General features: G+C 41.1%; 1 protein-coding gene, 1 long non-coding RNA gene and 1 pseudogene across 2 annotated transcripts in view; 2 read left to right on the top strand and 1 right to left on the bottom strand.

The window, feature by feature from the left end:
- The window catches only part of LOC150041697 (uncharacterized), a 94,948-nt gene extending 94,289 nt beyond the window's left edge, over positions 1 to 659 (bottom strand). The window contains exon 1 of the long non-coding RNA XR_016533736.1: positions 481 to 659. This is a non-coding gene — a long non-coding RNA (uncharacterized LOC150041697). The remainder of the gene's footprint in view (positions 1 to 480) is intronic.
- An 8,679-nt stretch (positions 660 to 9,338) lies between these two features.
- Positions 9,339 to 10,751, top strand: LOC150041696 (melanoma-associated antigen 10-like). Its single transcript, XM_090325756.1, has one exon. The coding sequence runs from the start codon at positions 9,383 to 9,385 to the stop codon at positions 10,337 to 10,339; it is 957 nt and encodes a 318-aa protein (XP_090181882.1). The 5' UTR covers positions 9,339 to 9,382; the 3' UTR covers positions 10,340 to 10,751.
- A 3,695-nt stretch (positions 10,752 to 14,446) lies between these two features.
- On the top strand, positions 14,447 to 15,482 carry LOC150041695 (U11/U12 small nuclear ribonucleoprotein 48 kDa protein pseudogene; annotated as a pseudogene).
- The last annotated feature ends 1,073 nt before the right edge of the window (positions 15,483 to 16,555 follow it).

Below are 16,555 nucleotides of genomic sequence, written 5' to 3'. Positions count from 1 at the left end.
TCACTGTCCTGGGAGGAAACATTCAGGGTAGTCTGGAGGGGGAAAGATGGCCAGAAAGCTACCAACATGTAGCACAGACACTGAACGTCTGACTTCAAGTACTCAAGGGAGAAGGCACAGGAGAGCCACTGTTCACCCAGGTGCCAACCAAAGGTGAGCGAACACAACCAACTTCTAATTCCTCTTGACCCCTTCCCTGTCCTCGCTTACCATCTTCTCAAACCCACAAACAACACTCTTTCCTATCAATCCCTGTTCCCACGCCTCCTTCCCTGTTTGCATGTAAAGCAACTCTCTCAGTCTACACCCCTTCTCATGAACTCCCAGAACCCAGGACCCTGAAGTCTTGTTTCCCAAACCCATGCTGTGATCCCCCCCCTCCCATGAATGGAGACTAAAGAGAAAAAGTTCTCTAGAATCCAGACTGCTTCAGTGAAAGCTAAGCAAAGGAGAAGCCCAGCAAAAGTGAGCTGTCATTACCTGGTGAGATACTTCAATATGATGAACTTGAGCAGGAGCAAAAGAATGAGGTGAAGATCACCAATTCCAGTGATGAACCAGTCCTCCAGTCACTTGAAAGTGAGGCCAGAGAGCTCAGAGCTGGATGAGCGTCTCTGAAGTTCTGGCTGCTGACAAGTGGTTATTGGTGTAGGCAGGTTCTGGACAACTGGTGCACAATAAGGGTGAAAAGAAACTGACCTCTCACGAGATATGTGAGTATGCACATGCTCAGTGACGTCTGAGAGGGAGGGACAAGAGGGAAGAGACATTGTAGGAAGGGTAGGAGGTGTGGCATGTTGATATGTAAATCGACTAGATAAATCTAATGTTCTCTTCTTTATATAAACACACAAATATTCTAAATTATTTTCTTCAATGTCTTTTGATTTAGTGATGATTTCAGAATATATTTGCCTAGTTTTCAAAATTTATTTTTTCATATATTTTTATTGTAATGAATAGAAGGGTTACATTATATTCACCAGATAGAAGGTGCATTACTTCACAAACATTGACACCCTTTCTCATGACTTGGTCCCCATTTCCCTCCACCCCCACCCCTCATCTTGTTTCCCCCCTTCCCTATCCAATTTCAAATAGCCAAATAAGCATATGTACAATATATCAGATAACAAGGTAAAATACTGTAACAATATGAGATAGCCACGGGACAGCAAAACAGATGAGAGATAACATAGTACATTAAGGACAACAATCACTCCTTATATTGCTTTTGTTTCTATATCCTTGAAGTCCTTTCATTTAGCATCATTCTATATGGCCTTATGTATCTAAATTTTGCTCTATTGTAAGTCTCTGCCAGGAGAGCCCAAGGTTTCTACTGATTAGGACAAATGAGGGAAACCATGGAGCCAATGTTCCTTTAATCTAGCTTACTTCACTTAAAATGATTTTTTCTAAGTCTTTCCATTTCCTTACAAATGAGGGGATGTAGTTCTTTCTGACAGCAGCATAGAATTCCATTGTATATAAATACCACATCTTGTTGATCCACTCATCAACTAAGGGGCATCTGGGTTGGTTCCATATCTTTGCTATTATAAATAATGCTGCAATGAACATCGTAGTGCTAGTGGATTTAGTATGCCCTTGTTTCTTGACGATTGGGGAAATGCCAAGTAGTAGAATTGCTGGGTCATAGGGGAGCTCTACATTTAGGCACCTTCCACATAATTTTCTCTTTTTTACTATTATCTTTATTTGTGCAAAGGAGTCATCATTTAACAAAGCAGTACATGAATACAATTCAACTTAATGTCACCCCTTTTTAGCACTCTCACCCCTCCCTTGCTTTTTTTAAATTTTGTGGACTATCCATTGAATTTTTAACTTAAATCTGATTTTGATTGTGAGTTACATTTCATTATTTTTTAGGCATTATGTTTTTCTTTACCCCTTAAGCCCCATCTCCCTTCCCTTTCTGTTTTGTTTTGCAGGTAGTGTCTTGCTTTAATACCCCAGTGGCCTTGAGGTGTCATTCTCCTACTTGAGTTTCTCCTGTTTCTAGAGTTGATAGGACTATACTACTGAGTCTGCCCATGCTCATCTATTATCATGAACTTTTCTGCCTGGGCTGGCTTCAATCTGAGAGCTTCTCATCTATGTTTTTCAAGTAGCTATGATTATAAATTTTCCCCAGCACTTGGTTTGAGGACATACCTTTCGTATTTTTATTCTTTCCAACTTTGAAGTTTTATTTATTTTAGAGCCCCGAATACCAGCTATCTTGGCAGTAAATATTACACATACAGGAACACACATTTACAGGGGTGTTTATGTGGCTATTGTTGACAACAGTGTTCTATATACTTTAATTAGGTAGTACATCTTTTGGCTTAGTTTGTCTTAGAAATATTGATGGACAATTCACAGAGTTTTGACAAATACATACTCCTATAAACTTACAATTACAGTCAAAATATGAAAAATGTTCATCATCCTCTAAAGTTTTTTAGCCCCTTTTGAAGTTAAACTACAGCTTCAGTAGACGTGATGTGTGCAGAAGTGGTCATCTGCCAATCAAGAGCCCTACCTCTTCCATACAAACGTAAGTGGGCATGGAATGAAGCTGTTACTACAACACCCAGACAAATTCTGGAAAGAAAGGGAGATCCGTAATATCATAGTATATCATAGCTGGCTGGTCTGAAGGTTGTTTCTTTCTTAGCTGCTGTATCTGGCTCTGCTTTCTTGGTCTTCCTGGTTTTCACCTGGAGACTTATCTTCTCTCTTCCAGTTAGGATGCTGGCACTTCAATCTTTCCCGACTTCTAGTTCTTTCTCAGTATTCCTCAAGTGCTGCTTCTTACTGAAGCAGAACTCTTAGCCTGCTTGACCCCCACTGTCCAGACTCTTGATATTTTCAGAGAAAGACACAGTAAAAGCAAAGGCATCAAGGCTTGTTCCCTCATTTGTGTACCATATGGAAGCCAGAAGGACTAGGCTTTTGTTCATATTCATATACATGGATGTGGCAGACAAAATCATCACCAGGTAACCCTGATGAGATGTTATTTTTGATTATGGCTCAAGCACTCTCCCTTCTAGTGACTGCTGGGTCAAAATGAATCTTTTTGAGCATGGTAAGGATTAGGCACAGAACGGAAAGGCAAGTACACATGGCAGCCCAGCAGTTCTCACAATATTCTTCTTAGTATTCTCTGTCTGAAACTCAGTCCAAAATAGGGGCTAAAACCCTGACACCTAGACTTTGTAATTTCAAATCCTTCTCATACATAGTACAATATTATTTTTGTTTCTGGATATGTATTGAGATTTAACTCATGACCCTGAGCTTTCTAGGCAGGCACTCTACGATTTGAACCATACACACAATCCTTATCTGCTTTAGTTTAGATTTTTTAAAATAGGATATTGTGGTTTTGCTGTTTTTTTTTCTCCCCAGAATCAGGTTGGAAAGCATAAGCATCCTATCTGAGATTACAGATATGGTCCTCCTTTCTGGACCCTAAATTTAGTCTTTATTATATCCTTGGGAGAATAGCAGGTGAGCTTCTCCATTTCTATTTTTGGAAGCCAAAAATCTGAACATGAAGGAGGCAAAGTGCCTCCAAAGTGAGTGTTGAGGCCTACGTACTTTCTGCACTTTCTGTAGGATGTGTTCCACAGTGGCTATAGTGACACAGCTGAGCAACTGTGGATCCCTCTGTCCCATTGACAAAGAATGCTGTAGATACCTTGAAATAGCCACGAAAAGTAAGTAGGAAGGTTGACAGGGACAGCAAGGGCCTTTGAGGTCCTTGTTGTATGAAAGAGGCAACTTAAGACATGAGACAACAGGGTTTTCTCTCAGATCACCATCAGATCAGTGGCAGAGCTGATCTGTTGATGTCTGTCAGATCTGCAATCTTCCCCCAAATCCAGTATCCTCTGGGGCTCCAGTTATCCATATGTCCGTCCAGGACAGTGCCCTTGTCTTTTCCTAGCACTCCATTTAGTTTATGTCAAGTGTCCTCCCAGCCTCTCCACTCTTGCAAGTGCATCTCCACTGCCTGTCTCAGTGCAGTAGTCAAGTAGACACTCTTTGCTGCCCATAGATACACACATAATGGAGAGAAGAATGGCCTACGAGGTGCTGGTACCAAGCCGCTTCTTTCTAGTGGAGAAAATCCCTCATCAAAGTTCACAGGCTGAATGAGTTGACTGCCTTCTCAAGGTTCTTAGGTGGACTCTGTGAATCTTACCTGTAGCCTTGAGAAGACTAGTTTGCCAATTAAAGAAATGTTGTCTTGCCTTCCCCTATTGAGATGAGGCAAAATGAAAATGAGAAGGCCTGGCTTCTAGTTGCAGCTTGTCCTATAAGATTGTGCAGCCTGAGTACTATCACTTTATCTTTGGGGCTACAGTTCTGCCAGCTTTACAGTGCAGAATCCATTGGATATATAGGTTGGTTGAGTGTTGTTTAGTAAGTATGAAGTTTGTACTACATTTCATTCTTCCTTAGGGTCCAGTTGAGAGAAGTATCTAAGGGAACTTTGTTTCGGCTGAAGGAGGAGAGAACAGTTAGAACTCAAAATAACTGACTTTGATATCATACCTACTAAATGTTACAAAAAATTAAACAGAGAACTATTATGGCTAGTGTGTCAGACCTACTTTAGTTAGCATGGATTTGAACTTCGTGAAGGCTTAGAGCTCTAATAGAATTAGCACTGTGGAAGTAAATACTCAGTGAGCCAGACCAATGATGAGCAGTAAGGGCCATAATACCAACGACTGAGGTCAGCTTGCCTCTTCCTTTCAGAACCTGCCCTACCTGCTTTCTCCCATCTCCTGGATTGATAGTCCCCCGCTTGAACCCATTTCTCTAGCTCTGGTGCTAGCACTAGCTCTGATTCTTTTAGAGCCTCCATGCCTCTGAAGCTTTGATGAATCAGCTCTCCTTGTTCACAATTACCTTTTATTATATTATTTTGCCAATTCCATGGCTTGGCCTCAGGGCCTGAGTGCTGTTCTTCGGCTTTCTCAAGGGTAGATAGAGCTCTACCACTTGAGTCACAGCACCATTTCTAGCTTTTTCTGTGTATGTGGTACTGAGGAATCGAACCCAGGTCATTGTGCATGCTAGGCAAGCACTCTACTACTAGAACAAATTCCCAGCCCATTCATAGTTATCTGTAACACTACCTGAGTTTCACCTCTTAGAAGAAACCTGCCCCTTGCCAGCTCCCTCTAAGGCACCAATAATTCCAGTATATTCTGGCACAGGCTGGGGTGAGGGTCAATGTGCTAGGTGTATTTTGCTTGGCACAGCCAGTGGTGCGGCAGAGTTTGCACACTCCAAAACTGGAGGCTTTGTACTGCTTCAAACTCCCAGAGGACAGTCAAGCAGAAGCAAATGACAGAGTGGAAGGGGAAGAGAATATATGGTTGGGTATAGAATAACTACAACTGTCCTTCATGTAATACTCTTCTCTCTTTACTTTTTACATAAATTACTGTTGGCTTGATTCTAATCACTGGCTGATTTCTCCACTTCAGTTTTCTCTGTGCATCCATTTAGTGAGGTAAGTCTCCACACTGTGCTTCAGGTCTTCCAAACTTTATATTTCTGGTTGATACCATTCATTGATCTCTCTCTTCTGATATTCAAAGCTAAGCATATAGTTGTCCTTTCAGGTCCCTTTACTTGGACAACTTAAGGGTCGTTTTAACTAAAACAAGCCACGGGCAGCCTCACCCTCTCGCCCACTTTCTTCCTCCAGCCTAGGGGTGATGGTGGCTTCCTCTTGCATTGACTCATACAGTTTGGTTTCTCAGTAATTCCATCACTTATCTGAGCAATTCTCTGCATTACATTTATCTTCTTATAAAAGTTAGTGTGATTTGGATTTTCCTGGTTAGACCCTGACTGGTACAGCCCTTAGCAATTATAGCCTGGGTTCCACCAAATCATTCTGATTCTCATTCTATTCCTAATTTTACTCTTAACCTTGCAGACAGAGGAATGGTCCTTAATATTATGTTACCTTCTCCTAATCTCTTCAATAGTTTTCCAGTTCTAACAGAGTGGAGTCCTTACCCTGGTTTGCTGTGTTGATGGGAATGGGTGGGAGAAGGTATTGTTGTAAGCTTGGCTACTCACTGGGGACCACAGCAGCATGCTAGGGCTTCCCTTTGGCTAGGAATGCATTTTTAGATTCCCTTCTCACAGAAACGGCACTGAGCTCTCCAAAAGCAGCCTTCATGAATAATAAATGTTTCAGCACCCAGTGATAGACACAGAACAACTGATTAGGACCTTCTGCTTCATACACTTGCTGCATTGTCAAGAGATTCCCTCCCAGCAATTGCTGACCACAATGTACCTGTAAAACAAGCTGAAGAGACAAATTTATTTTTAAACTTCTCCTTGCTCAAGATGGAATAAGGAAAACAGTAGAAAGACTTGAAACACTTTTAAAGACTTTTTAAAGACCATTAAAGGAACTCAAGGAAAATAATCACAATAAAAACACTAAAAGAAACTCTTCGAGCCAGTGGTAAGTTTTATATACACAATTTATACTGTTGGGTCCTGAATTTTCAGTTTAGCTTGGGATATTTTACTACTATTTGGAGAAAAAAACTATTATGTGATTCCTTAGAATTCAAAATAGGCTACCAACCAAGTGCTTATAGACACAAAAAGTTTCCAGAGGTATAAAAGGGGCAATCGACAGCATCATCAACATCCTAGCAGGGGGTGACTTAAAAATGGTTTTATTCAGAATTGGAGATTTTCCTGGGTTCATGGAGTGAATTGCTGCATTTGCTAGTACAGGAATAAGGAGTCTAGATTTTCAGTACCACTGCATAGTATTTCTCTCATTGTATTCTGAGTCTCTTGTACTGTGATAAGATTAAAGTTGAAATGTACTTGGTAGATGTGTCAGGTCTATATCGGTTAAGTGTTTACAAATTCATCCAGCAATTGCTTATGGCTAACTTAACTGCTTCTGGTAACATAGGGGCAGTGAGGAGAAGCTTAACACGAAGTGGCAAATGTATTTTGGACAAACAAATGAAAAATCAATGAAGAAAATAAATTTAGATAATTGTGGTGACTTATTGGAGCTAAACAGAGTAACAATACTGTTTGGGGTTGTGATAGTGGGTTACTAATATATAACACATAGTCAGCGACAGCTTTGTGTTCAAGAGTTACTATTTGGCTTGAGAGTTATTCAGATTTGAATGATGGGAAAGAGAAGCTGTACAAAAATTTTAGGGGAAATGTGTGTGTGTGTGTGTGTGTGTGTGTGTGTGTGTGTGTGTGAGAGAGAGAGAGAGAGAGAGACAGAGACAGAGACAGAGACAGAGACAGAGAGACAGAGAAAGAGAGACAGAGAAAAAGAGAGACAGAGAGAGATATTGGGGTTTGAACTCAGGTTCTTGCACTTGCTAGGCAGGTGCTCTATCACTTGAGGTGCATGCACCTCTTGCTTTGGTTATTTTCTGTGTGGGGGCTCACATTTCCCCAGGCCAGCCTGGGCTGAAATTCTCGTTTATGCTTTACACTATAGCTATGATGGAAGGAAAATACCACCATGTTTACATTTTTTATTCATTGAGATGGAGGTGTCATGAACATTTTTTTGTCTAGGCTGGCCTCCTATTGTAACATGAACAACTGCAATCAGTATGGGAGCATGAACATTTTTTTAGGGAGACTGTAAGCTCTCCAGTCATTGGAGGTCCTGGGCATAGAGACTAGATGCAGGGCACCTCTACTTCTGCCTCTGGTGTGTCAGGAGGACTAGGCCTTGTCGTGACAAGTGCAGCCTCTTGATCAACAGGACCTTGAAAATTAAAGAAGATATTGCATCCAAAACATGGGAAATCTTCATCTGTCAGCCTGGGGGGCTTACAGAATGGGAAAGAAATGCTGCCTCAGGCTTCTTAGCCAGGGTTCTGATGAGGCTCAGGGCAATATGGTAGCATCGGTTTGCAAGATAGCTGTGCAGATCATCAGAGTTACACACACTAGGCCTATTGTGGAGGAAACATGAATACTTGAGGATATTTGAGACAGAAGAGTCACCCTTGGGTCAGCTTGGAGAAACTTCTACAGTGGTGTCCGCAGGAGTTATAGCTTCATTTCTGTCTTCCAGGTGGGAGGACTGTGAGACCTTGAACTGAAAGAAAATATCAAGAAAGACGAGGGAGCACTGGCTAGTCAGCAGAGGGAGGTGTCCAAGGTCTGCCACAATCTGTCAGGAGTCAAGGTGAGGAGAGAGAAAACTTCTTACTCAAGCCTATGGGCTCCCAACCCCCATCTGCCCCTCACACCAGCCATTGACAACCTAGAGACAGTGAGTACGTTGCCCTATCCTTTTACTACTATGTCACAGAAATAGGGTTTTGGCTGAAGAAAGTTATCTTCAGATGATCTTGGCATTTGTTTCTGGGCACATGTACCCAGATATGAGGCCCCCTCACTGTGTTTTCATCCATGGGTGACAGGTGAACCTTATTTAAGAGTTTGCCTCAGATGAGTGAGCGAGAGGCATGGGATCTCAGGTCCTGCCACGGGAGAGGTGAGGGTACATAGAGAGCACAGAAAAGGTCATCCATCTCAGAATAGTGCAGACTTCAGAAAGTCCTTCCCACCCCTTCTGTCGTGGGAAAGACCAGAGTTGTCCTTGAAGTATGCAGCCTGATGGCGTGAGTGCTGCTCTGTACCTCTCCCAAGAGCTCCAGTCAGCACAGATGATAATCTTGGTCTGAAACAGTGTCTTCGGGTCACAGTGGAGATCCTGCTCAGACAGAATGAGGTGTCAGGGTGAGTTACAGACTCTGAAAATGTCCCAACTTCCCCACCCACTCAGCCCTACATGCTCTACTGGCAACCTTGGAGCCTTAAGCTCTGTCGGATACTTTTGTACCCTGACATGCCATTTCAGTTCCCCACTAGACTATTATCAAGACACAAACTCTGGTAGCCCTAGAATACCACCCAAAGAGAAGGCTACTCCTGTCTTTTTAAGCAGTGTTTTTGTAAATGTTTCATGATTCTCCATGGTTCATTTTCTTTTCTATTTAAAGTTCATGTTATTGTCAAGGTGACGTAGAGGGGCATTATAGTTACATATACTAGATAGTGAGTACATTTCTTGTGGAGTACTGTAGACCTCCCACTTTTCTCTTCCACTTTCCCTTTCCCCAGCCTCCTCCCGAAATTGTAAAGTTCATTTCCAATGTATTGTTTTGGGCATATCGCCCCAAACACCCTTGAGACAGCCACCTGTTGTATGATTTTCAGCCGAGTGCACTTACACACTCCCTCTCTCCACAGGTCAGGGAGTCCGTCATCAGCACATTACTGTTCATACTCTTCCCTGCTGTGCCCAAGGAAATCCATGCTGCCTTATAGTCAGAAGACCCAGCAGGGAAAATGTGATGGGAGCCCTCAAGCCCAAAGTGAGGCACTACAAATCATGGCTGAGCTGGTCAGTGTGTCAAAGGTGGAAGAGGCCATTGGCACAGCCTCAGTCTCTTCCACTCCTTTGATCCCAGCTACCTCAGAGAAGCTGAATGAGGCTAGGAAAGTACATGGTTCTCTGAGTGCCTCCTCTCACTGCTTTGACTTGATTACCACTCTACAGAGCAAATTGAATCAAGGCTCTAAGAGTCAAGCATCACAAGATCTATTGTCACAGGGGAAGGTCTTAGACCCTGTGTCCTTGCTGCAACTTGCAGCATCTTTAGTATCCTTCCTGCTCCTCAAGTATAGGAAGAAGGAGCCCACTACAAAGGCCGAAATGCTGAATCATGTGATCAGAAGTCATCACGAGTATTTCTCTGTGATCCTCAACAATGCTTCTGAGAGAATGCAGCTGGTTTTTGGCATTGAGCTGAAGGAAGTGGATCCCACCCACCACTCCTACATTCTTGTCACTTCCCTAGGTCTCACATATGATGGGATAATGAGTGACGTTCACGGTATGCCCAAAACAGGACTCCTGATAATGGTCCTGGGTGTCATTTCCATAGAGGGCAATTGTGTCCCTGAAGAGGTGGTCTGGGAATCTTTGAGTGTGATGGGGGTGAGTCCTGGATCACCCCACTACTTCTATGGGAATCCCAGGAAGTTAATCGCGGAAGATTTTGTGCGGGAGCAGTACCTGGTGTATCGGCAGGTGCCCAAGAGTTTTCCTGTTCACTATGAGTTCCTGTGGGGACCGAGAGCCCATGCAGAAACTAGCAAGGTGAAAGTCTTAAAGCACTGGGCCAAATTCAGTGGGTGTGATCCCAAGTCCCTCTCAGTCTTGTATGAAAAAGCTTTGACAGATGAGGATGAGGGCACCCAAGCTTAAGGTGTTATCAGGCCCACTGTGGCATCACGTGATATTCTAGTTTCAGGGCCATACACATGATCATTTCCTGCCCCATGATACATGAGGTCCATTGTTCATTCTGTGTTTAAACAAAGGAGTCAATATTCTCAATAGTGGAGCCCCACAGTAGTTGAGGGGGATATACTATATACCATTTTTTGAGTTTATTTGCTTCATAATGGAAGGTTATGAATGACAGTAACCATATACTTGTTTCTGTTGATATAGTTTAGGATTGAGTTTTTCTAATTGGTCACCAATGGAGAAATCATATTATTTTTTCCACTTGGAATATGTGAACACGCCAGTGGTGCAGGTATTTTCTTGGAAATGCCAAACAACTCATTGGTGAAACAGATGATTTATAAAGACATGGAAAATGAAAAAGTAATTATTGCTTGCCATTATTCTTTTTTCCTACCTGTACCATTGAACATATATTCATTGGCTTGGATTTCCTTAGCTATTATTAATAAATGTAGGTAAAATTTCATCTTAATAAACAAGTCCCCTAACTACTGTCTCACTTATTCTCTTTTTTATAGGTAGATATATGTGTGTGTATTTTTACATTTTATTGTAATGTATAGAGGACTTACAGTTACATTCCCCAGATAGTAGGTGCATTACTTCTCACGCTTTGATATACCTACTCATGTTTTTGTCCCTCTACCTACTGCTCTCTTCACCTTGTTTACCCTCCTTCCCTTTCCTATTTCAAATAAACAAATAAATGAATACACATTATACCAGATTATAAGGTCAGATACTGTAACTATGAGATTAACCAAAGGTCAACAAAGGAGAAGAGAAATAACATAGTACATTAAGAACAACAATCAATATAAAGCTCTTGTTTCACTTATTCTTCAAATCTTCTTTGTGCATTGGTTTTGGAGGGCCTTTGATTAGTGGTGAAGGGTCACACATTTACTCATAGCATGGTAGTATCTAGAAGTAGTGTTACATCAAGAATATGTTGAAACTCTGGGTGTAAAGTTTTATGAAAGGAGGCATGGAGAGATATGGCAAAAGTGAAAAGTGCCAAGTGAACAGTGGGGATCACAGGTCAGCATGTGAAAGAGAATCTAGTTCACAAAAGCCTCGTCTACTCTGCAAAGTAAGTGATCGGCAAAGTTTTCTTCGTATTTGACTTACCAGATAAAAGACTGAGCAAGTAGTTAGGCTCACATCTCAAAACAATCATGATGTCCCATTTGATCTCAACCTCCACAAGTGTTCATATCTCATGACCATCCAAAGTCTAGCCTAGGACAAAAAAGAATTGTAATTTGACAGGAGGAAATTATAAAAGGGTAAAACGTTTTGGCACTTATCATTTGCGCCAAGTTAACATGCTGATTATAATTGCTCTTTATTTTCTATGAATGTCAGCCAGAATCGAAACCAGGCTGTGACTTTGGGCCTAATTTACTGTGTGAATTCCTGTACAATATGGAATGGAATAAGCTAACTCCTTTTCTTAAAAGACTATATATGATGGAGCCTCCAATCAATACATCCTTTGTTTCTCACCATTACATCCTATACATATACACCCCATCACACATCCACAGTTCATCATTTATATAATGAGCTTATTCAGAACTGCTAGCAGGGTGAGGAAAACAGGGGGAGAGAATGGGGGATCTGAGGACAGAGATGTGGCTGGAGAGCGGAAGAGAGGGAGAAAGAAGAAAATACAGAGAACAAAAGAAGACAGGGAAGAATGAAGGGCAGAAACAGAAAAGAAACATTCAAAATAACATTTAAACATGTATTCAAATGACAAATACCTAGATCGCTATAATCCTGGGCAAAAGAGAACTATATAGGAAATGTTCACATTTAATTTATGGTTTATAGCATACCTAAGCCACTATTTTCCAGTGTATATAGGAGAGGTGGAATTCTCATTCATTTAAACTTATAATAAGGCATGTTATGAATTCCAGCACTGAAAGCAGGAGTGTGTGAGGCACCGCTCTGCTAGTGAACCCACTTCAAAACTCTGAGTATGTCTATTGGAATTCAGTTTTGTGCACACAGTAAAGTTTCACACCATGATAAAGAATCTTCTTATAAACTAATTTTCTTGACTTTACTTGCAGTCAGTCACTTAGTTTTTTCCATTGGCTCCATATGGTAAATAACTGACTTAAGTGTATCGTTATTGACCAATTTCTTCAGACATAATGAAGCCATTCTCCAAAACAGAAGAACTGGGCAGTCATATGATGAGGTGCTTCTTTCAACCTTTCACCCTAAATGACTGGAGATCCTTGGAAGTAAACTCTGGACTCATTATTATGTCTGAGCAATATGTGTAGAGAATTTGGGTACTAACCCAGATACGTCTTGGGGAGTGGTAGAATTGGTAGGAAATAGCAAAAAGAGAATTTGGTGGAATTTATCTAAAAATCTATTTTCTGTAGGACCTAGGAGATTGAAGAGACGGATCCCTTGCCTTACATCCCAACAATGGCGTGAAAAAGCTTTTCGGATACCTAGGTTCTATCAGATTCACACTGCTAACTTCTTTTCACCTTACATCAATGAAGTGGAGGTATAACATCTGCCTCCCAGGGGGAAATGGATGCTCATTTAACAAACACATAATGGAAACTAATCCTGTGCCGTGTTCTATAGGTGAAATTGGGGATAGAGCGTTAAAAAGCATTGGCCTTATGCATCACTTGTTCCCTAAAACATAAAAAAATAGGTAATTAGTACAATGGAGAATATTTCCCTAAGGAGTAGATTCCCATCAGAGAAAATTGCATAAGCATACACTGAAAAATCTTGGCTTCAAGAAGAATAGGGGGGAAAAGGCCTGAGAGCATCACCAGTATCACCCAGTAGAAGTTGGGAACAGGTAGGAAGGGCCCTAGAAGACCATGGGCAAGTATGTGGATTTTACATAAAATATGATGGGAGCTCAAGAATGGGAGAAACATGAGCAGTTTTAGATGTTTCAAAGGTCCTTCTCCTTGCTTTGGAAACAGTGGATTGGAAGAGGCAGGAGCTGATGTGTGGGTGACTGTCACAGTGCTCCAAACACAGATGTCACTTCATTAGAGTTCAGTGAAGGCCTTTGGTTATGTCTTTTTATTAAAAGATCTTTGAAGCTCCTGGGGTTTTTTTTTCTGTCTGTGCCACTATCCAATTTTCTCTCACCCAGTTCTTACCAAGATCTTCCTGTGAATGAGTTTCTCTTCCTTAGTAGGTCTGGCATGTGATAGATTCAAGCATAGAGGGAGTATAGGAAAGGATAGAAGGGTGGGTTGGTAGATATATTGTTGATTATCATGGTACATACCCAAATCCCTAATGTCTAGTCAAAATGATATGAATCAATTTATCCATATAACTACTAAACTTGAACTCTGTTGATTTGGTAATACAGAAGCTGTAGTTTTATTCTTTGACCAGACCTGAAGCTTGAACTCAGGGCCTGGGCACTGTCACTGGCCTTCTTTTGCTGAAAGCCAGCACTCTGCCACGTGAGCCACAGTACCACTTCTGGCTTTTCCTGTTTATGTGGTACTGAGGCATCGAGCCCAGGGTTTCATGCATGCTCAGCAAGCACTCCACTAGGGCACACTCTTAACCCCTAGCTATGACTTTAGAGAAAATGGCAGAATGGTGATTTAGGAATAATCTTTAGGTAAGACAGGCTCTAATGGAAGGAAATAGGCTTACTGCTTTTAGTAATAGATTCAGGAAATGTTTTTAAACGATTTTAGAAAGTTATTTTGACTGGGAGCAGGTGGCTCGTAGCAATAATCCTGACTACTTGGAAGGCTGAGATCTGAGGATGAAGGTTGACAGGCTTATTTCCAAACAACCAACAAAAAGGATGAAGTGGAATTATGACCCCAGTGGGAGAGCACTAGGAAGAGCACAAAGTCAGGAGCTCAAGCTCCACTAACAGCATATGCATAAAGGCACACATAGACACACATTATTTTGCATGAATACTGGACACATGCTTGTTAATGATGTGACAGATAGGATGGAGTCGGTTCCTTGTAAATAAATTCCTGACATAGCCCTCCTTCCTGGCTTCCGCGGGAGGCCGCGGTCATGGAGGCCGAGCCACCTCCTATTGAGGAGCGGCAGCTGCAGGAAGAGTTGAGCGAGTTTGTGGAGAAGTGCTGCCGGACGTTGGAGGAGGCGACTACGTCCCTGGGATCAACTGGACCCCGGGGAAGAGGAGGCGGCGGAGGATCAAGTTGTGATATGTCCTTATGATTCCAATCATCAAATGCCTAAATCATCTTTAGCAAAGCACACGGAATCCTGTAGATTGAGGAAACTAGGCTATACGAAAGAAGAAGAGGATGAAATGTATAATCCTGATTTTTTCTATGAGAATGTGAAGGTGCCTTCCATTACTTTGAATAAGGATTCACAATTTGAGATAATTAAACATGCTAGGACCACAGCTGGAAAAGATGGTGATGGTTACAATCAAATAATTGGGGAATGTATTCTTCATTGCCTGTTGAAGTTCCTCTGAATCATAAACGATTTGTTTGTGATCTAACCCAAGCTAATCGTCTTGCCCTTTATGATTTTGTTGTTGAAGACACAAAGAAAAAGCGCTCTGACTCCCATAGCATCGAAAACGACAGTAATCTCTTTGTTGATTTGGCTGCCAAAGTTAATCAAGATAATAGCCGGAAGAGTCCAAAGTCTTACCTTGAAATTCTGGCAGAAGTGAGAGATTACAAAAGAAAGCGCCAGTCCTATAGAGCTAAGAATGTTCACATAACCAAGAAATTATACACCGAGATGATTCGAGATGTGATAAATGTGCACATGGAAGAACTGACTAACCACTGGCGAGAAGAGCAGGAAAAGGCAGAGGAATATGCTGACAAGAATGAAGAGAGGCGGTCAGCCTCAGTAGATTCTCGAGTCTGGTGGAAGCTATTTTGAAACAGAGAATTCACGATATAGAAGGGATCGGAGTAGGACCCCATATAAACGAAAAAGAAATAAGGATAGGGATAAAATCTCTGAGTCAAGAAGGAGGAAAGAGAGGGATGGAGAAAGACATCATAGTCATAAAAGAAGAAAGCAAAAAATATAAATAAACTGTTCATATATTCATTAATTGTATTTATGTCATTATGCTCCAATAAGCTAATATTTTAATTATAATTGCATGTATAAAAGAATGTGGTTATGATCTACGGAAAGCTTGTATTTTTCAATAAATATGCATCAAACCATGAAAAAAAACAAAAATAAATTCCTGACATAACAAACCATTCAGAAACCTTCTTCCTAAATTCATCTTTCTCCCCCACTCTCTGTATCTATATATCTCCAAGCTCCCTCAACTGTTGCTCTTGAATATCTTATTTATATATCTTGTCCTTGCTAGACCAACTGGTAGCACCCAAATCAAAAGTACTGTTATTTTGTCTACATTTATGTAAATGCCTTCTAGTTGATCTTCTTGGTTCTAATCTTATTTTTCTACAATTGATTTTATATCTACAAAATAACTTTTTAATCATTAGAATTTGGGGCTTTACGCTCCCCTATGACCCAGCAATTCCACTAATTGCCATTTACCCAAATTTCCAGAAACAAGGACATACTAAATCCACTAGCAGAATGATATTCATTGCAGCACTATTTACCATAACAAAGATATGGAACCAACCCAGATGCCCCTCTGCTGATGAGTGGATCAACAAAATGTGATATTTCTACACAATGGAATTCTATGCTGCTGTCAGAAAGAACAACTTCCCCCCCATTTGTAAGGAAATGCAGACTTAGAAAAAAAATCATATTAAGTGAAGTAAACCAGACTCAAAGGAACATAGGCTCTATGGTTTCCCTCATTTGTCATAATCAATAGAAACCTTGGGCTCTCCTAGCAGAGATTTACAATAGAGCAAAACCTAGATACATAAGGCCATATAGAATGACACTAAATGAAAGGACCTCTAAGATATAGAAACAAAAGCAATATAATGAGTGATTGTTCTCCTTAATGTACTATGTTATCTCTCATCTCATTGCTGTCCTTTGTTATCTCATATTGTTACAGTAATTTACCTTGTTATCTGATATATTGTATATATGTTTATTTGGTTATTTGAAATCAGATAGGGAAGGGGAGAACACAAGATGAGGAGTGGGGTGGGGGGAGTGTATTGGGAACCAAGACAT

Source organism: Megascapheus bottae, chromosome X (genome assembly GCF_031878675.1).
Source record: "Megascapheus bottae isolate mThoBot1 chromosome X, mThoBot2.hap1, whole genome shotgun sequence".
Classification (NCBI taxonomy): domain Eukaryota; kingdom Metazoa; phylum Chordata; class Mammalia; order Rodentia; family Geomyidae; genus Megascapheus; species Megascapheus bottae.
Note: the sequence above shows the minus strand (reverse complement) of the source record. Positions and strands in the feature narration are given on the sequence as shown.

Excerpts from the sequence above, each read along its gene's own strand:
- LOC150041696 (XM_090325756.1), top strand. The coding sequence starts at position 9,383 with ATGCTGCCTTATAGTCAGAAGACCCAGCAGGGAAAATGTGATGGGAGC.